At 42.9% G+C, this 17,114-nt stretch overlaps 1 protein-coding gene across 1 annotated transcript in view; it reads right to left on the bottom strand.

Moving 5' to 3' along the window:
- Window positions 1-16,522, bottom strand: part of ELOVL6 (ELOVL fatty acid elongase 6) — an 89,628-nt gene extending 73,106 nt beyond the window's left edge. Inside the window, exon 1 of the mRNA XM_070756669.1 lies at window positions 16,063-16,522. Coding sequence (XP_070612770.1) covers window positions 16,063-16,151 — 89 coding nt within the window. The 5' untranslated portion in view covers window positions 16,152-16,522. The remainder of the gene's footprint in view (window positions 1-16,062) is intronic.
- Window positions 16,523-17,114: the final 592 nt, after the last annotated feature.

The following is a 17,114-nucleotide window of genomic DNA, read 5'->3' as shown; positions in this document are numbered from 1 at the left end:
AAATAATTTCTGGTGCCCTGATGGATCTTTCCTGATCATTATTGATCCAAAGGTGTGAGAAGCACTGCTGTAGACTCTGAGTAGAGAAATTCATTTAGCTAATTTTGCACTTTTAATCAATATGCAAACTCAAACACAATTATCTCCCAAAATTCACTTTTTTTAAAATGTTGCAATTGACCAAATGAAAAATATGCACAAAAATGTTAATGCATGGTGCCCAAATGCGTTTGCATTTCTAAAATATAGACCAGAGTTTAAAAATGCTTCTCTGTACTAAAACATGTGGGAAAATATATACTAGACATTCCTGCATACAATATTACAGTTTGTTTAACTTTAAACATTTTGAGGATGATAAAGCAATTTAGATGAACTAAGTTCTAGGTTGAAAAAAAAAAGACAAAATACAAACTGAGATCTTGAAACTTCAAAATTCTCCCATCAGAATATATATAGATAGCCAATCACAATGCAATTAGCCTATGATCTGTGAATTTTAGAACCCAATGGACTCTTTGGTTCCAGAGCTTAACAAATGGTTCGTAAATGGAAATATAAATAGATTTAGCCAAACAAACCTGAACAGAATGCATACTGCTAAATTGCATAGCCATGTTGTGCACCTCACAAAATGCACAGATAACATGAAAGAAATCTAGTTAATGCCCTGAAGAAATTTGTCCCCAATCTTCTAAAACACACAGGGCGTTTGCAATTGATAAACTTCAGTAGTTTAAGCCAGGGGTCTCCAACCTAGGGAACTGTAAGCCTGGTGGACTTCAACTCCTACAATTCTCCTGCCAGCAAAGCTGGCCGGAGAATTCTGGGAGTTGAAGTCCCCCAGGCTTAAATTTCCCAAGGTTGGAGACCCCTGGTTTAAGCTATTAAGAAAGAATACCCTGAAAGTTAATGTTTGTAATGCTGATATACATACAGTATTTCTGTTCATATATCCAAAGTTTCTTTTAAAAAGGATTATTACATATGCACCAATTTACATGTAGTTGAAAACAATGACCTATATAAATACCTAGGGGTATTTATTTTGTGTTTAGATGTACATAAAAGTAGTGCAGATAGTATAATTTTAGAAGGGCAATTTTCTTTGTATGTATGTATATGGAGATATACTTTTTAAAAAGATATGCAGCAGCTCCTAACAATTTTTGTATGGGGGAGAGGGAGAGGGGGGGGTGAGAGAGAGAGGGAGGATTATTTAATCTGTCATTTGATTAACTGAAAGCACAGCTTTAATCAAAAATTGCATAGTTTCTTCATCTTACTAATTTTCTACTGATACAGTTGACAATTCATAAAACTTGGTAATATTACACAGCAGATGTAATTGTTACAAAAGTGACATAAAAGTGACATAAATTTGCTATACCTTAAATTCTTAAATTCTCTTCTGCATTTTCAAACTACAAACCTACCAATTTAGTTACAACACTGTTTAATGTAAATATTTGGTTTTGCTTGGGGATACAAACTACATTTCAAATGTATTTATGCACTAAATTTGTTTCATCATCCCATTTCATAAGCAGGTATAACAACAATAATGTTCTGACAATTGCTTAAATATGTTAAATGTAGAAGATTTTCAGGTTGCTCAAATGTATTATAGCAGGTACAGAATTATTCTATGGCAGACTAGAGTTAAATGTAGCATTCTTTAAAAGATCCCAGCTAAACACTACTTGTTAGTTATACTGTAGATGAATAGGGAGTTCACAAGAGTCGATACATGTAAATAAGCTGCCTAGCTGAAAGACATTTCTGTTCTCTTCATTCAGCATAGAAATGAAGCCACATAGAAATTCAATTCCCCATCGCTCCTTCATCACCTTCCAAAATCTATTACAAAAAAAATAGCCCATTAGTTTTTGTGGGCTTGTTTGCAGTATTTGATTAGAATGTACTTAGTAACCCACCACTGAATGTGTATCAATATACAGAATGTACCTCAAAATTGGGAGAATATGAGTAACAGTTTGTTGGTTTACAGATAAATATCTTACTAGAGGACACAGTATAATATGAAAATGCTTGGGATAAACGTTACTTTGCCTTTTCCTAGTGACAAAAATAACTAAATTATACCCAATGATTAGCATTGCATCTGTAATTACGGTGATATGCAACATGTAGCACAACAAAGAATTTGACTAGTAACCTGATGATGTTCGTCCATTGTGTTCGAGGAGGACATTAACATATAATAATAATAATAATAATAATAATAATAATAATAATAATAATAATAATAATTTATTGGATTTGTATGCCGCCCCTCTCCGCAGACTCGGGGCGGCTAACAACAATAATAAACACAACATGTACAATCCAATAATAAAAAACAACTAAAAACCCCTATTATAAAACCAAAGATACACACAAACATACCATGCGTGACTTGTAATGGCCTAGGGGGAAGAGCTATCTCAACTCCCCCATGCCTGGCGGTATAAATGAGTCTTGAGTAGTTTACGAAAGATAGGGAGAGTGGGGGCAGTTCTAATCTCCGGGGGGAGTTGGTTCCAGAGGGCCGGGGCCGCCACAGAGAAGGCTCTTCCCCTGGGGCCCACCAAACAACATTGTTTAGTCGACGGGACCCGGAGAAGGCCAACTCTGTGGGACCTTATCGGTCGCTGGGATTCGTGCGGTAGCAGGCGGGTACCGGAGGTAATCTGGTCCAATGCCATGTAATGGGATGTGGGCTGTATGGGATGTGTTTGCAGGTGGCTGGTAAGGCCTACACGGGCACAAAATGTTCTGCCACATGTTAGGCAGACATGTGTGGGCACCATTGTCGCAGCATTTGCAGCTCTGGCTTTAAGGAGTGCTCGCTTCTCTTCTGCTATGGATGTTCTTCTGGTCTCAGATATCTGGCAGCCTTGGTGGATCATATTGGTTGATCTTGTGCCAGGGTTTCCCAGGAAGTGATGTCGATATTGAGGGACCGGAAGGAGACTTTCAACGTGTCCATGTGTCACTTCCTTTGTCTCCCATGCAATCGCTTTCCTTTAGACAGCTCACCATAGAGGAGCTGTTTAGGGATGTGATGGTCTGGCATCCTAACAACATGACCTGCACAGTGTGTTTGGGCTTTCATCAGCAAGGTGGGAATGATAGCAGGCCTGCTCTGGAGAGGACCTCAGTGTCTGGCATCTTATCCTGTCACTGGATCCTCAGAATTCAATGGAGGCAGGTCATGTGGAAGTGGTTCAATTGCCTCGCATGTCTCCTGTATACAGTCCAAATCTCATAGGCATGGAACAGGGTAGTTAGCACTACTGCTCAGTAGACCTTGAGCTTTGAAGCAAGGCTTATTCCATGTTGATCCCATACATTGGTCGTTAATCTGCCAAATGCAGAGCTGGCCTTGTCAATTCTGTAGTTGACCTCAATGTCAACTGCCACCAAGGTATGTAAATTGGTCCACTTCTTGTAGCTTTTGTCCCTTTACTGTGATGGTGGGTTCTTGGTATTTGACTTTTGGAGCTGATTGATGCATTACTTCGGTCTTCTTCATGCTGATAAGGAGACCAAAATTGCCCCATGCTGCTGCAAAATTATCTACACTGGCTTGTATTTCCTGCTCTTATCCAGCATTCAGGGCACAGTCATCAGCAAAGAGGAGGTCATGTAGCACCGTCTCCTTTTTCTTGATGACAGCCTAGAATCTTCGCAGGTTGAACAGTTTCCCATTGGTCCTGTATCTCAAGTTAACTCCCAAGGAACTGTTTTGGAAGGCATCTGACAGCATGGCTGAAAACATTATGCTGAACAAGGTTGGTGCCAACACGCACCCTTGCTTGACGCTTTTATTTACTTACTTACTTACTTACTTACTTACTTACTTACTTACTTACTTACTTACTTACTTATTCTTAGAGTTGGAAGGGACCATGCGGGTCATCAAGTCCAACCCCCTGCCTAAGCAGGAACCCTATAGCATCCCAGCCAAATGGCAGTCCAATTTCCTCTTTAAAATGTCCAGAGTATTGGAGTTCACAAGGTCCGCTGGTAGGATGTTCCACTGGTTGATTGTTCTGACCGTCAGGAAGTTCTTCCTTATTTCCAGATTGAATCTCTCCTTGGTCAGCTTCCAGCCGTTGTTCCTCATCCGGCCCTCCAGTGCCCTGGAGAATAAAGTGATCCCCTCCTCTCTGTGGCAACCCCTCATGATGGAAAAGGCCTCTGAAGCTTCTCCACTGTCGAGCACACAGGCCATCATACCATCGTGAAATTGATGTACCATCAGGACGAGTTTATCAGGGCATGCAAATTTTGACATGATGTGTCACAGGCCTTCATGACTGACAGTGTCAAAAGCCTTGGTGAGATCCACAATTCACGATTCTGCTCGTGACACTTCTCCTGGAGCTGTCGCACTGCAAAGATCATGTCCACAATCTCACGCTTTTTGCGGAAGCCATACTATGCTTCGGGTAACAGATCCTGTTCCAGGTGGTCAGTCAGGCAGTTCAGCAACCCTCGTGCAAGGATCTTGCCTGTGATGGAAAGCAGTGATATTCCTCTATGATAATCACAGACTTGTTGATTCCCTTTCCTCTTGTAGAGGTGTATGATGGACGCATCTTTCAGTTACTGAGGAATGGTTCCTTGATTCCAACTGAGTGAGTTTGTCGACAAGCACAGTACCACCATCCCTATAGATCTCTGCTGGTATCGCATCAGATCCTGGGGCCTTGCCACTGGACAGCTGGTTGACGGCCTGTAGGGTTTCAGTCTTTGATGGTTAATATTAATCGTCTCATTTTTGATGGAGGATGGGCAGTAACCTAGTCTGTATAAAAAAGTAGAATATTTTCCCTGCCCAGTTGTGTCTGTGGTTGGCACTCATCTCCATTTCTTAGCTAATGGAGCCAGTATTGTCCAAAGATCCTTTCCAAAGTCATGTAGCCAGTTGAATATGTTGAGGCACATAGAAAGCTGCTACCTTCCTACCAAAGTGGTATCTATTTATCTACTTGCATTTGCATGCTTTTGAACTGCTAGCTTGGAAGGAGCTAGTGCAAGAATGGGAGCTAATCGTATCATATGGTACATGGGTCCTGGACTGCCAACGTTCCATTTGAAAGTCAGGCATCCTAATCATTAGGCCACCCCCCCCCTTCAACCTAGGTCTACATGATACCCTATATTGCTAAAAGACATTATGTGACAGCCTTGTCTGACCAAAGCCCATGACAATCGGGCCCATTTGATAATGACCAAGTTATGTGGAAGATTGCAATGTGTAACATAAGAGTAAACAGTGTAGATGAATGAAATAAATAAATGAAAGAAAGAAAGAAAATAGATATGTTGTGTGTCAAGAAATGGAAGAACAATAGGTATGTTGTGTGTCAGGAAAAGGAAATAATGTAATAGATATATTAATGGATGTTTGAATCTCAAGACTAAACGTTGCTCAAAGGCTGTGCAATTGTTTTAGGGAAATAATTTTTTTAAGCATCATCAAGATATAAATGTAGATCTATAAAGAATGGAAAGAAAAGATTCGAAGCTTACTGTATCTTTTCTCAGTTGAAACTTATATTGCAGTTATGAGATGAGCATTTGGCAACTTGAATTTGTCTTTTGGAAACTGACAAAGCATCCTAGGAGAAAATGTTTAAGATAGCCTTACAGTACTTTCTTTCTTTCTTTTCTTCTTCCTTCCTTCTTTTCCTCCCCTCCTTCCTTCCTTTCCTTTCTTCTCTCTCCCCCCCTCCCCAAATCTACAGCCATTTACATTTATTGACTCTCAGATCAACTTACCATATTTTTGGGAGTATAAGACACACCTTTTTCCTCCCTAAAAGAGACTTAGGGCTAAGTATAAGACACACCCTACTTAACTGCTAACAATCTTCCCAGCTCTTACCTTGTAGGCTCTTTCATTGTTTCTCTCTGCTAAGAATTTTTTCCAAGCTCGTAGTCTTTCCAGTGTTTTTTTTCATTGTTCTAACTTGCTTCGAATAAGTTTCTTTCTAGCCCTAACCAGGTGCTAACAATGTTCCCAGCCCTTACCAGCTTGCAAGCTCTTTCATTGTTATTTTCTGCAAAGAATGTTTTCCAAGTCCTAAGGCTTTGCAGGTTTTTTCCCATTGGTCTAACTTGCTCCAAATGTTTCTTTCTAGCCCTATCCAGATACTAACAATGTTCCCAGCTCTTACCAGCTTGCAAGCTCTTTCGTTGTTATTCTCTCAGAGTAAAGGTTTTTTAAAGCCCTAACCAGGGGATAAAATAATGTTCTGGCTAAGGAAACTAGTCAGATGATTACCTAGTAAGCAGATTCTTTTCCCCATTTTGCTCCCCAAAAACTAAGGTGCGTCTTATACTCTGATGCGTCTTATATTCCAAAAAATATGGTATTTCTGTAGTGTTTCCTATATACAGTCTTATATTTGTATGGCATTTTACTGCAATGAAAAACAGGAGAATAATATCGAAAAAGAATTTATAAGAACATAAAAGTTGCTCTTATCTATTATACAACCCAACAAAGCTACAACAAAAAACTAAACACATATAAGAGTCTCTAGAATCAACTAGCTGAGGATCTTTTACAAAGAAGCAAACTTTTTTTATTGGAAAAGCCGTTAGAACTGTACCTAGAAAGTAGGTTACTTACAAAGTACTTTACTTAGAAAGTACAATGGTTTTATTGAACAAACCCCAATTACAGTCTAAGCAGAATTTAAAAAAAGATTAAATACCTAAAAAAAACCCAGAGATCCACTGTCAACTCACTACAGGTAAGATAGAAGTAGATGGACCAATAATTTAATTCTATATGAGCAAACTTTTACATATTCAAGGCAAGTACATCCAAAGGATTTGTAACCTACAGAATTTTCAGAAACAATATGCAGTTAAACACGAGGTGGTATTTCACTCCAGTTCATTCACAAAATACAGTCTTACAAATGTGACACCAATATGTAGTTATCTAACATTAAAGCTAACACAGTTAATTCCCCAATGAAGTTGAACAGCATGCGATGAACATTACTGTGTGAGATATCCAGCAGGTAACATTGTGCAACAAATTAGCATACTCGAGGGATATATAATTAGGGCTGTGAAATATATAATTATGACTGTGCAATACACCATATTCTGTATTTCATATTCCGGAATTTTTTTTTAAAATCTCAGATAAATTTATCCTGATATTATAGCTGAAGAAATAGAGATAGGAACTATATCGTCCTTGTTAAATATAATCAATATAATCTAGCTGAAAATGTAGAATGATAAATTATACTACTAGAGAGATTAAAATTCATTTTTGTAATGATTGAAGATTGCGGTTTCACCTTCATTCTGATATTTATATGGTGACACATTAATTTTGCAATACATTGCTCAGTAATTGTGGTGCAATGAAGTTTTACCTGAGTTCCCAAGATAACAGAACATAATAAATTTAGCCAGCAATAATTCTGTTACTGGAAAAAGCTAAGAAATAACAAAACTGTAAGAAAAGTAAAAATAATGATAATCTTATGATGTACAATTGTAATTTGCAACAGAAATGGAATTTCTGATCTCAAGGAAACTGAAGTTCAAATCCACCCCACTCACAAAAGTTTCCTTAGCAAATTTGGACCATGCTCTCTGTCATCTTACATGACAGAGAACTATTTTTCCAGACATAAAATTGGAACACGGAATAGAACTTTTTGGAAGTTCGTTGCATTATGCAGACTGGAAAATTAATAGCATTTTTGTGTGTCCTTTAAACATGCGCGTGTGCGTACACACACACGCAAACTGCCTCCTTTAAAAATATTTCTGCTAAGATTTCCTGAAATGTGAAAAGCTACAGCATCAAGCTCTGCTTTTCAATAGAGGGCTCAAATCTTTATGGTAGAACTTTTTATTTGCTATGTTAAATTGTTCAAATCTCTTAGAATACAGTGAACCCTCGATCATCGCGAGGGTTCCGTTCCAGGACCCCACGCGATGATCGATTTTTAGCGAAGTAGCGGTGCGGAAGTAAAAACACCATCTGCGCTTGCGCAGATGGTGTTTTTGCTTCCACTGCCGCCCGCCCTTCGCCCGCCCACCCCGTTGCTCGCGCCCGCCCACCCCGTTGCTCACGCTGTTGCTGGGGCCGCTTCCCAGCTGGGGAGCCGAGCTAGGGAGTCCCGACCGCGCGCGCGTTGCTGGGGAAAGCGCGCGCGCTTGGGGAATCCCTAGCTCCGCTCCCCAGCTGGGAAGCGGAGCTAGGGATTCCCCAAGCGCGCGCGCTTTCCCTAGCAACGCGCGCGCGGTCGGGACTCCCTAGCTCGGCTCCCCAGCTGGGGAGCGGAGCTGCGATGTCCCCAAGCGCGCGGGCACCGCCCGCCCGCCCACGCTGTTGCTGGGGCCGCTTCCCAGCTGGGGAGCCGAGCTAGGGAGTCCCGACCGCGCGCGCGTTGCTGGGGAAAGCGCGCGCGCTTGGGGAATCCCTAGCTCCGCTCCCCAGCTGGGAAGCGGAGCTAGGGATTCCCCAAGCGCGCGCGCTTTCCCCAGCAACGCGCGCGCGGTCGGGACTCCCTAGCTCGGCTCCCCAGCTGGGGAGCGGAGCTGCGATGTCCCCAAGCGCGCGGGCACCGCCCGCCCGCCCACGCTGTTGCTGGGGCCGCTTCCCAGCTGGGGAGCCAAGCTGGGGTGTCCCCGCGCGTGCCGCCCGCCCGCCCACGCCGTTGCTCGCGCCGCCGCTGGGGTCTTACGGGGGCAAGAGGGGGAAGACCCAGGGAAGCCTCTGCCCGGCGGGGAAACTCCACCATCTACGCATGCGTGGAAGGGCACGCATGCGCAGATGGTGGAGTTTACTTCCGGGTTGAAAACTCGCGAAATAGCCCTTTCGCGATCCTTGAGGACGCGAAACTCGAGGGTTCACTGTATACTGTATACACAATAGGCTTTATCAAAGAAGGTTCATTACATACAGGTCCTGTAGCACAGTGTTTTTCAACCAGTGTGCCGTGGCACACTAGTGTGCCGCGAGACATGGTCAGGTGTGCCGTGAAGCTCAGAGAGAAAGAAAGCAAGAGAGAAAAAAGGAAAGAGAGAAAGAAAGCAAGAGAGAAAGAAAGCAAGAGAGAAAAAAGGAAAGAGAGAAAGAAAGCAAGAGAGAAAGCAAGCAAGAAAGAGAGCGAGAGAGAAAGAGAACAAGAGAGAGAGAGAGAAAGCAAGAGAAAGAGAGAGAGAGAAAGAGAGAAAGAAAGCAAGAGAGAAAGAGAAGGAGGGAAGGAGAGAGAGAGAGAGAAAGACATAGAGGGAGGGAGGGAGGGAGGGAGGGAGGAAGAGAGGAAGGAAGAGAAAGAAAGGAAGGAAGGGAGAGAAAGAAAGAGGGAGGGAGAATAAATAGAGTGAAGGGAAGGAATAGAGAATTTTTTTGTCCAAACTTTTTTAGCCACCCTCCCTTCCCCCCCTCCCCGCTCAATGTGCCCCAGGGTTTCGTAAATGTAAAAAATGTGCCGCGGCTCAAAAAAGGTTGAAAATCACTGCTGTAGCATATACACACTAAAGAAAAGTAAAATAATAGGGTAGGGTAGGGTAGGGTAGCATAGGAACAAAACAGAACAAAATTGTTGGCCAGGTGTGATTGGACACACAAGAAATTTTTCTCTGGTGCATAAGCTCTCCGTGTATATAATCACAAGATACCAATAGAACAAGGTAGTAGAAAAGATGAAAATAGGATAATAGTGATACAGCTACAGTACATGGGTAAATATCCTTAAACATAATAAATAGTGTGGTAATTACGTGTTCAGTAGAATGATGGCATTAGGGGGGGAAATTGTCTCCATGACTGATTGTTTTAATATGCAATGTCTATAGCAGTGTTTGTGAGGGGAAGAGTTGAAACCGTGTCCAGGAAAAGAGGGGTCTGTAGATATTTTTCTCAGCTTTACTGACCTGTGTAGTATACAGGTCCTCAATAAAGGCAGGCTGGTAAGTGAAAGGCATCTAAAACCCTATGTTACAGTACAGCCAAACCTTCATAGTACAGACATTGACACTACTGTACTATGAAAAAACACTGTTGTAGAGACAATGGATAGTGGAATGGCATTCTTTTGTTCTTAATACCTGCAGGCAATAATGAAGGGACATTTTTCCTTCTACGGATTTTCTGGGGAAGACATGATTATCCTCTTATATAAATTAAAGGCAAACAAGTAAAACGTTCATCTCAGAAGTACCTTTTGTGCAATTCACATTCAGAGGTTATCTCTGATCTCTAATCATATAATTAAACCCATCATAATAGCCATTTCCTCTATAAAGTTGTAAGTCTGACATGTACCGTTTCCCCCAAAATAAGACATCCCGATAATAAGTTCAATCACGCTTTTGAATGTATGGCAATAAGGCCAAGTGCTTATTTCAGGGTTAAAAATATATATAAGACAGGATCTTATTTTGGGGGAAACACAATAGTTAAGTATTAAAGTCATCTGAAGATATTACTATGCCAAAATGTACATTCAACTCTCTACTTTAGAAAAATCCTTTGATTCATACATTGAGTAACGAAACTTATCTTGCATATGTTTGAGATTAAAAAAAAGTGATTTCAAAATTTTGTGTGGTTATCAGGACAATTTGATCCTCCAGTATAATTACTTTTTGCAACTTCTCATGCTGTAATTGTTCCATATTTTAAATCACCATTATTACCGCATATATATAATGAGCATACATTTATTTCAATGTTTATGCAATATTCATTTCTCATAGTGTGTGTGTGAAAGGAAATACTTTTCTTCTTTTATCTTGTGGGCAGTAGTACTAAGAGAAAGTGATGACTTTTTTCTGGGGTTTTGTTTTGTTTTGTGTGGGAAAAGAATGTAGAGAAGGGAGTAGCTCAAAAGGCTGTTTAACTAGTTAATGTGATGTAAGAAGAAAAAAAACTACCGGTAAGTCTCGTGACATTTTAGAAATTAATGTGTATTAGGATGAAAAGCTCTATAGAGTTATAAAATTTTAACCGAGTGTTGTTGTTTTTTACTAAAATAGAATAGAATAGAATTCTTTATTGGCAAAGAGTGATTGGACACAGAAGAAATTTGTCTTTGGTGCATATGCTCTCAGTTTAAGAAAGATGCATTTGTCAAGAATCATGAGGTACAACACTTAATGATTGTCCTAGGGTACAAATAAACAATGAAGAAACAATCAATATTATCATAAATTGTATGGATACAAGCAACAAGTTACAGTTGTAAGTGGGAGATGAGGAAAGATGAAAATGAACCTACTTCGACTTGTGTATGGTCACATCAAGAGACATAAAATCACTTTTATCAAATATGCTATGCTTATTAGTTTTAAAAGTAGTTTGCTTCTTTTGTTCTTGACAAATGGTCCAAATCAAGCTATTAGACTAAGGGCAGTTGTTAAATTGTGAGCAGAGGAAAAGGAAATATAAAACTTAGTGAGTTTGTATATCAACTGATTTTAATCATAATGTTTTGAATGAAACACTATCTGGATTATATAATGGACTATTATAAATCATGATTTATAAATTGAAGTTGTTAGACTCACACAACACATGGCTAGAGCAGATCTAATGAAGCAAAAAACCTTTGAAAAAGGAATTTTTTTTCAAAGATATTTGCATAATTCTTACTTACATTTACTGCAATCATGCCACAATATTGCTCTGACAACATCAGTTTCATCAATTTCTGCCTTATCTTCATGAGGTTGCTTCTGTTTTATCCCCAGCTATCAGTAAGACTGGCCTAAACATTACAAAAGTAATATTCTTCTTATTTCAATGCTTCTCAACAAAAGCCTTGAGATATATAAAATGTTTATTCCTTACATTGAAATTAAGTGACCTGTACTGGCTGAGGAGAGAAATATGTTTGGGATTTTAGGACATGCAAATCAGCCAACTGTCTTCTGATCACTAGCTAGTTTCCAGTCCAGCCATTTCTTTCCTAGTATTTGTCTTCTGGGTTAGCAGTTGGTTTCTTGAGTTCCTTTCAATAGTCATCCTTCTCCATTATATTGTTTTGACACCTGGCCTCTGACAAAGTAGAAGAAAGTTAGGGAAAAGGGCTTATTTAGGCTTATTGGCTAATTCCAAGCATTTTCTTTTCCCCTGGTTGATTTTAACTCATCTGTTTGGCTACTTACCCTGGTTTAAGGGGGGAAGAAAAGAGGGGTTCTGAATCAGAGTTCAAGATTGCAGAAGTGTTTAGCCACTGACCTCTTCCTGTCCCCAGGTAACCCAGCTGGCTTTCTGCCTCAGGCAGTTCTAGACTTCAGAGTCTCCCAGTTTCTAGCCTGATGCCTTAGCCACTGCACCAAATTACCCCTCAGTTTTTCTATACGGCATTTTCCTTTGTTTCATATAATTTTAATGGGGCAGGGGCAAATGGGATGTGAGTGGTAGGCCAGACTGGAGAAGAAGAGCCAGGGTGGCACAGTGATTAGAGTGCAGCACTGCAGGCTACTTCAGCTATCTGCTAGCTATAGTTCAGCAGTTCAAATCTCACCACCAGCTTAAGGTTGACTAGGCCTTCCATCCTTCTAAGGTGAGTAAAATGAGGACCCAGATTGTTGGGGGCAATATGTTGATTGTGTAAACCGCTTAGAGAGGGCTGTAAAATTCAATTCAATGTATTAGATTTGTATGCCGCCCCTCTCCGTAGACTCGGGGCGGCTCACAACAATAATAACACAATATATAACAAATCTAATAATTAAAAGTCATTAAAAAACCCTTATTAAAAAGAAAACATACACACAAGCATACCATGCATAAACTGTATAGGCCCGGGGGAGATGTCTCAGTTTCCCCATGCCTGGCGACAGAGGTGGGTTTTAAAAAGTTTACGAAAGACAAGGAGGGTGGGGGCAATTCTAATCTCCAGGGGGAGCTGATTCCAGAGGGTCGGGGCCGCCACAGAGAAGGCTCTTCCCCAACATTGTTTAGTCGACGGGACCCGGAGAAGGCCAACTCTGTGGGACCTAACCAGTCGCTGGGATTCGTGTGGCAGAAGGCGGTCTCGGAGATATTCTGGCCCGATGCCATGAAAAGCACTATGAAGCGGTATGTAAGTCCAAATACTAAATATTAAAAGGAAGGGCAGAACCCTGAAGCAGAACCCAATCCAGTTCTTCCTCAGTCATTCGTCTATGACTTGTTTTTCATTTGGGGGGGGGGAATCCACAGAATCCAAACAGATTCACACTGGAAACTCAAGTGGGTCCTTTTATTTACATTGAGGAAACCACGGGTTGTTCCTGCAACATTTTTTCCCCTTCTGAACTGGCCTTTGCCACTCTGGGAGCTGTGTGATGTACAATCACCATAAACAGACCTACCCCCCCCCCCCCTTGAGTGCCAAAGCTACATTTGCTACCTATTTAACTAACAGGAATGGAAGTGTGGGGGAAAATATCTCACTTTTTCTTTTCTAGGGCACCTGGCAGCCTTCCCTCCAGCCCATTCCAAATTCATTCTGGGCCAAGTTTTTGTGTCTGCTTCAGGGGAGCTGTAGGCCAACCTGCCTCTGAGGAAGAGGGAGGGAAGCCGCCGCGTTGTGCAAGGCCGCCTCAAAAGGTCCCTTTGCCGACAGTGGTCCAAGGAACAACTTTTACCTCACTCCGAGGCTGCAAAGCGAGGGAGAAAGGAAAGGAGGCGGAGGGTCCTGCTAGACCCCGTCGCCTGGAGGCCGAAAGTCGGCCAAAAAAAACAGTAAAGCAGCAGCACGGGCCTGCTCAAAGGAGGAAGGATAAGACATGAAGGCGGCGCGTCAAGTGGCTGAAAGTGAGCGTTAAGTGTGTAGCTCACGGGGTAAAGAGACGTCCATCTATCGCAGTGTTTCCCAACCTTGGCGACTTGAAGATATCTGGACTTCAACTCCCAGAATTCCCCAGCCAGCAAATGCTGGCTGGGGAATTCTGGGAGTTGAAGTCCAGATATCTTCAAGTTGCCAAGGTTGGGAAACACTGATCTATCGGAGCTCTCCCTTCTTTCCCAATCGCGGGCGCTTCAGTTCTTAAAGCAATAGCCACTGAGGCTCAACCTCTCTTGAAAGATATTTATTTAATTTGTATGCCGCCCACTCCCGAAGGACTCAGGGCGGCTTACAACAATAAAACAGCCAAGATCCTTTCATTTATTTATTTTTCTTCCCCACGTTTGCCGCCGCAGACCGCGCGCCGGCCGGCGATTCCAGTCACTCTCCTCCCCCTCTGCACATGCGCCGAAAAAAATAACGTGCCAAGTTTCCGGGATAGAAGCCGAGCTTTGCCATAAGCCCAGTCAAAGACTCAGCCGAAGCTGCCGGCGCGCACCTCCTCCTCCTTCTCTCCGCCTACCATTCATTCGCCACTCGAGGCGTGTGTTGGTTTTTTGAGAAAGGCGCGCGCGCATACAAGGGAGCCTCGCGGGCCGGCCTGAGCGAGCGAGCCGCCGCCGGTTGGCTTGAAGGGATGCGCTGAGGAAAGGAGAAGCCTGGCACGGCCAAACCGCTCCCCTCACGTCCTCCGGTGTTATCCCACTAAGCCTAAAATCCTCACAACATTGATCTTTTCAGGTTTCCCAACCTGTCGAAGGGTACTTCTATCGATCAACGGTGCCTCTGAGAGATTAACACACACACACCTCCACACACACATATAAACCACCCTTAAGTCAAGGTCATTCCAAGTCGCACAGGTTTCTTTCTTAATGGTCAGGTGGCGGTGAGGAGAAGGAAGAATCGGCAATAAACCAAACGGCACGATTTTTTTTTTACCTCACCACAGGGTTTTGATGATGAAGTAAATAAATAAGTAAATAAAGATGGATAGATAGGAAGAGAAAGGGAAAGAAAGAAAAAAATGAATAAGGGATGTGCATAAGAGCACCATTGTGCCTAATGTCCCTGTCTTACTGTCCTATTGTCCTAATTTATCTGTACCTACTTTATGTTTATATGAACACCTGTTCTCTTGTATGTGTTTTGACAAATAAATAAATAAATAAATAAATAAATAAATAAATAAATAAATAAATAAATAAATGAAAACTTTCCAAAGCACCCTGGCACAGGAGGGCCATTGAAATGTTAGGGTTAACGCTTTCACCTCTGCTTGAGGGAAGCACTTAAGGATGGGCTGCACACTACATACTACCGGTACTAAACCTCCCGGCCCTTCTTTGAGGTTCAAGCGCTCTTTGGTTCATCCACATCCCTCCCTCAACCCTCTCCTGCTCCCCCCCCCCGACTATAAAAGCGCCTTTTATAGTCGCCCCATAAATCATTTTTATGGGTTTCTCCATCTACCCCAGAAGTAGGTGGAGAGAAAACATGCCCGCCAAATGGGCTCGGGGGCGGGAGTAGCGGCAAGGGGAGGGCAAGTGGACTACTAGTAGTACTAACAGGAGTTTTTTTTTAAAGACCGGGGCACGGAGGTACTCCGCGTGGATGATAGGGGAGGAAGATCAAAGGCCCGAACCAAAAAAAAAGACGGCGGAAAGAAGCCTATTGAACCCACCACTTGAAAATATAGTACATTATATAATTTATTCGGCACCAGAGGAGGAGGAAGGAGGGGTGAGGGGGAGAATCCAGGAGGCTCATTCACCCGGCAATGGTATGTTCCTTTTCAGTCCGAACACTAGAGAGTCAGCAAGGCAAAAAAACACACGACCTTCCTCCCGGCTTCTTCCTCGCGATCTGCAGAACCACCACCGACATAAATCGGGGCACCCGCTTAAATCATGCATCCATATATCCACGTAGGCATCAGAGGCGCGCCGGTCACCTTTCGCTCCCGGTCCCTTCACGGTTTGATTGACCTCATCCCCTCCGTCCACGCCGGTCTCTCTCTCTCTTTCTTTCTCCCTCCCTCCGCTCCCTTTAATCTATGCCACGGAGATCGCCAGACGCAGACTGGGCACCACCACCGCCGCCGGCGCCGCCGGCGCCACCACCTCGGGGAGAAGGCGCGACGAGCCTCCCGTAGCGGCGTTTAAAAAAGGAGAAAGCGGCCGACCGGGCGCGCGCGAGCCCTCCTCCCGTCGCCTCCCCTTACCAGTTTTCTTGCATCCATTGAATCGCTTCATTCTCGTTGAACTGCTTCTCGAATTCGTATTCCTGCAAAGTCAACACTGACATGTTCATTGGACCGGTCTTGTGGGGAGAAACGCTTCGCTAAGCCTAGCTGGGGGAAAAAGGAGCCGGATAGAGAGAACCTGTGTGTGTGTGTTTTCCCCCCTCTCCTGTTGTGGGGTTTTGTGTTGTTGGGGTTTTTTTGCCCCCCTCTTTCGGAGCGTCTGGTCAGGTGTCTCCTCTTCTGATGTCCTTCCAGCCCTGTGCTTGTCGTAGCGTTGCTTTTTTTCTTCTGCTCTTCCTACAAGCCTCTCCTCCCTCTCTCTCTCTCTCCCTCCCTCTCTCTCTCGTGTCTGGAGATCTCCTCGTCTCTGCAATCTAACCTGGGCGGCAAGGGATCCGCTGCGGTCTTAGTGCTCAACCCTCTCGCCTTAGTCCTCCCAAGAGCCATTCATCCTCCTGCTTTAAAGGGAGAAATTCGTTTCGGCCCCCGCGCCAATCATCGTCGAGGAGGCGGTCCGAAGGGAAAACGTCAGCCTTTGGTAGGGTAACCCCGGTAAAGTCAGGTGCCTAAGTTCTCCTCGAGGGTCTGCTTGGCAAGGATGCTCATCAGAAGAGTAATAAAGAAAGGATCACGGGGAGAGGAGAGTCACATCGCAGAAAAATGCAAGTCACGAATATACCTAATTTATTTAGGTATGTTATAATCTAACACTACTCACAAGAGCCTACAAAACTTTTGCCAGACCCATCCTTGAATACAGCTCACCTGTCTGGAACCCATACCACATCTCGGACCTCAACACCCTTGAAAACGTCCAAAGATATTTCACCAGAAGAGCCCTTCACTCCTCCACTCGAAACAGCATACCCTACGAAAATAGACTAACAATCCTGGGTCTAGAAAGCCTAGAACTACGGCGCCTAAAACACGATTTAAGTATTGCCCACAAGATCATATGCTGCAACGTCCTACCGGTCAATGACTACTTCAGCTTCAACCACAACAACACAAGAGCACGCAACAGATTCAAA

This window comes from Erythrolamprus reginae, chromosome 7, assembly GCF_031021105.1.
Source record: "Erythrolamprus reginae isolate rEryReg1 chromosome 7, rEryReg1.hap1, whole genome shotgun sequence".
Lineage (NCBI taxonomy): Eukaryota > Metazoa > Chordata > Lepidosauria > Squamata > Dipsadidae > Erythrolamprus > Erythrolamprus reginae.
The sequence above is the reverse complement of the archived record's forward strand: the minus strand, read 5'-3'. Positions and strand labels throughout refer to the sequence as shown.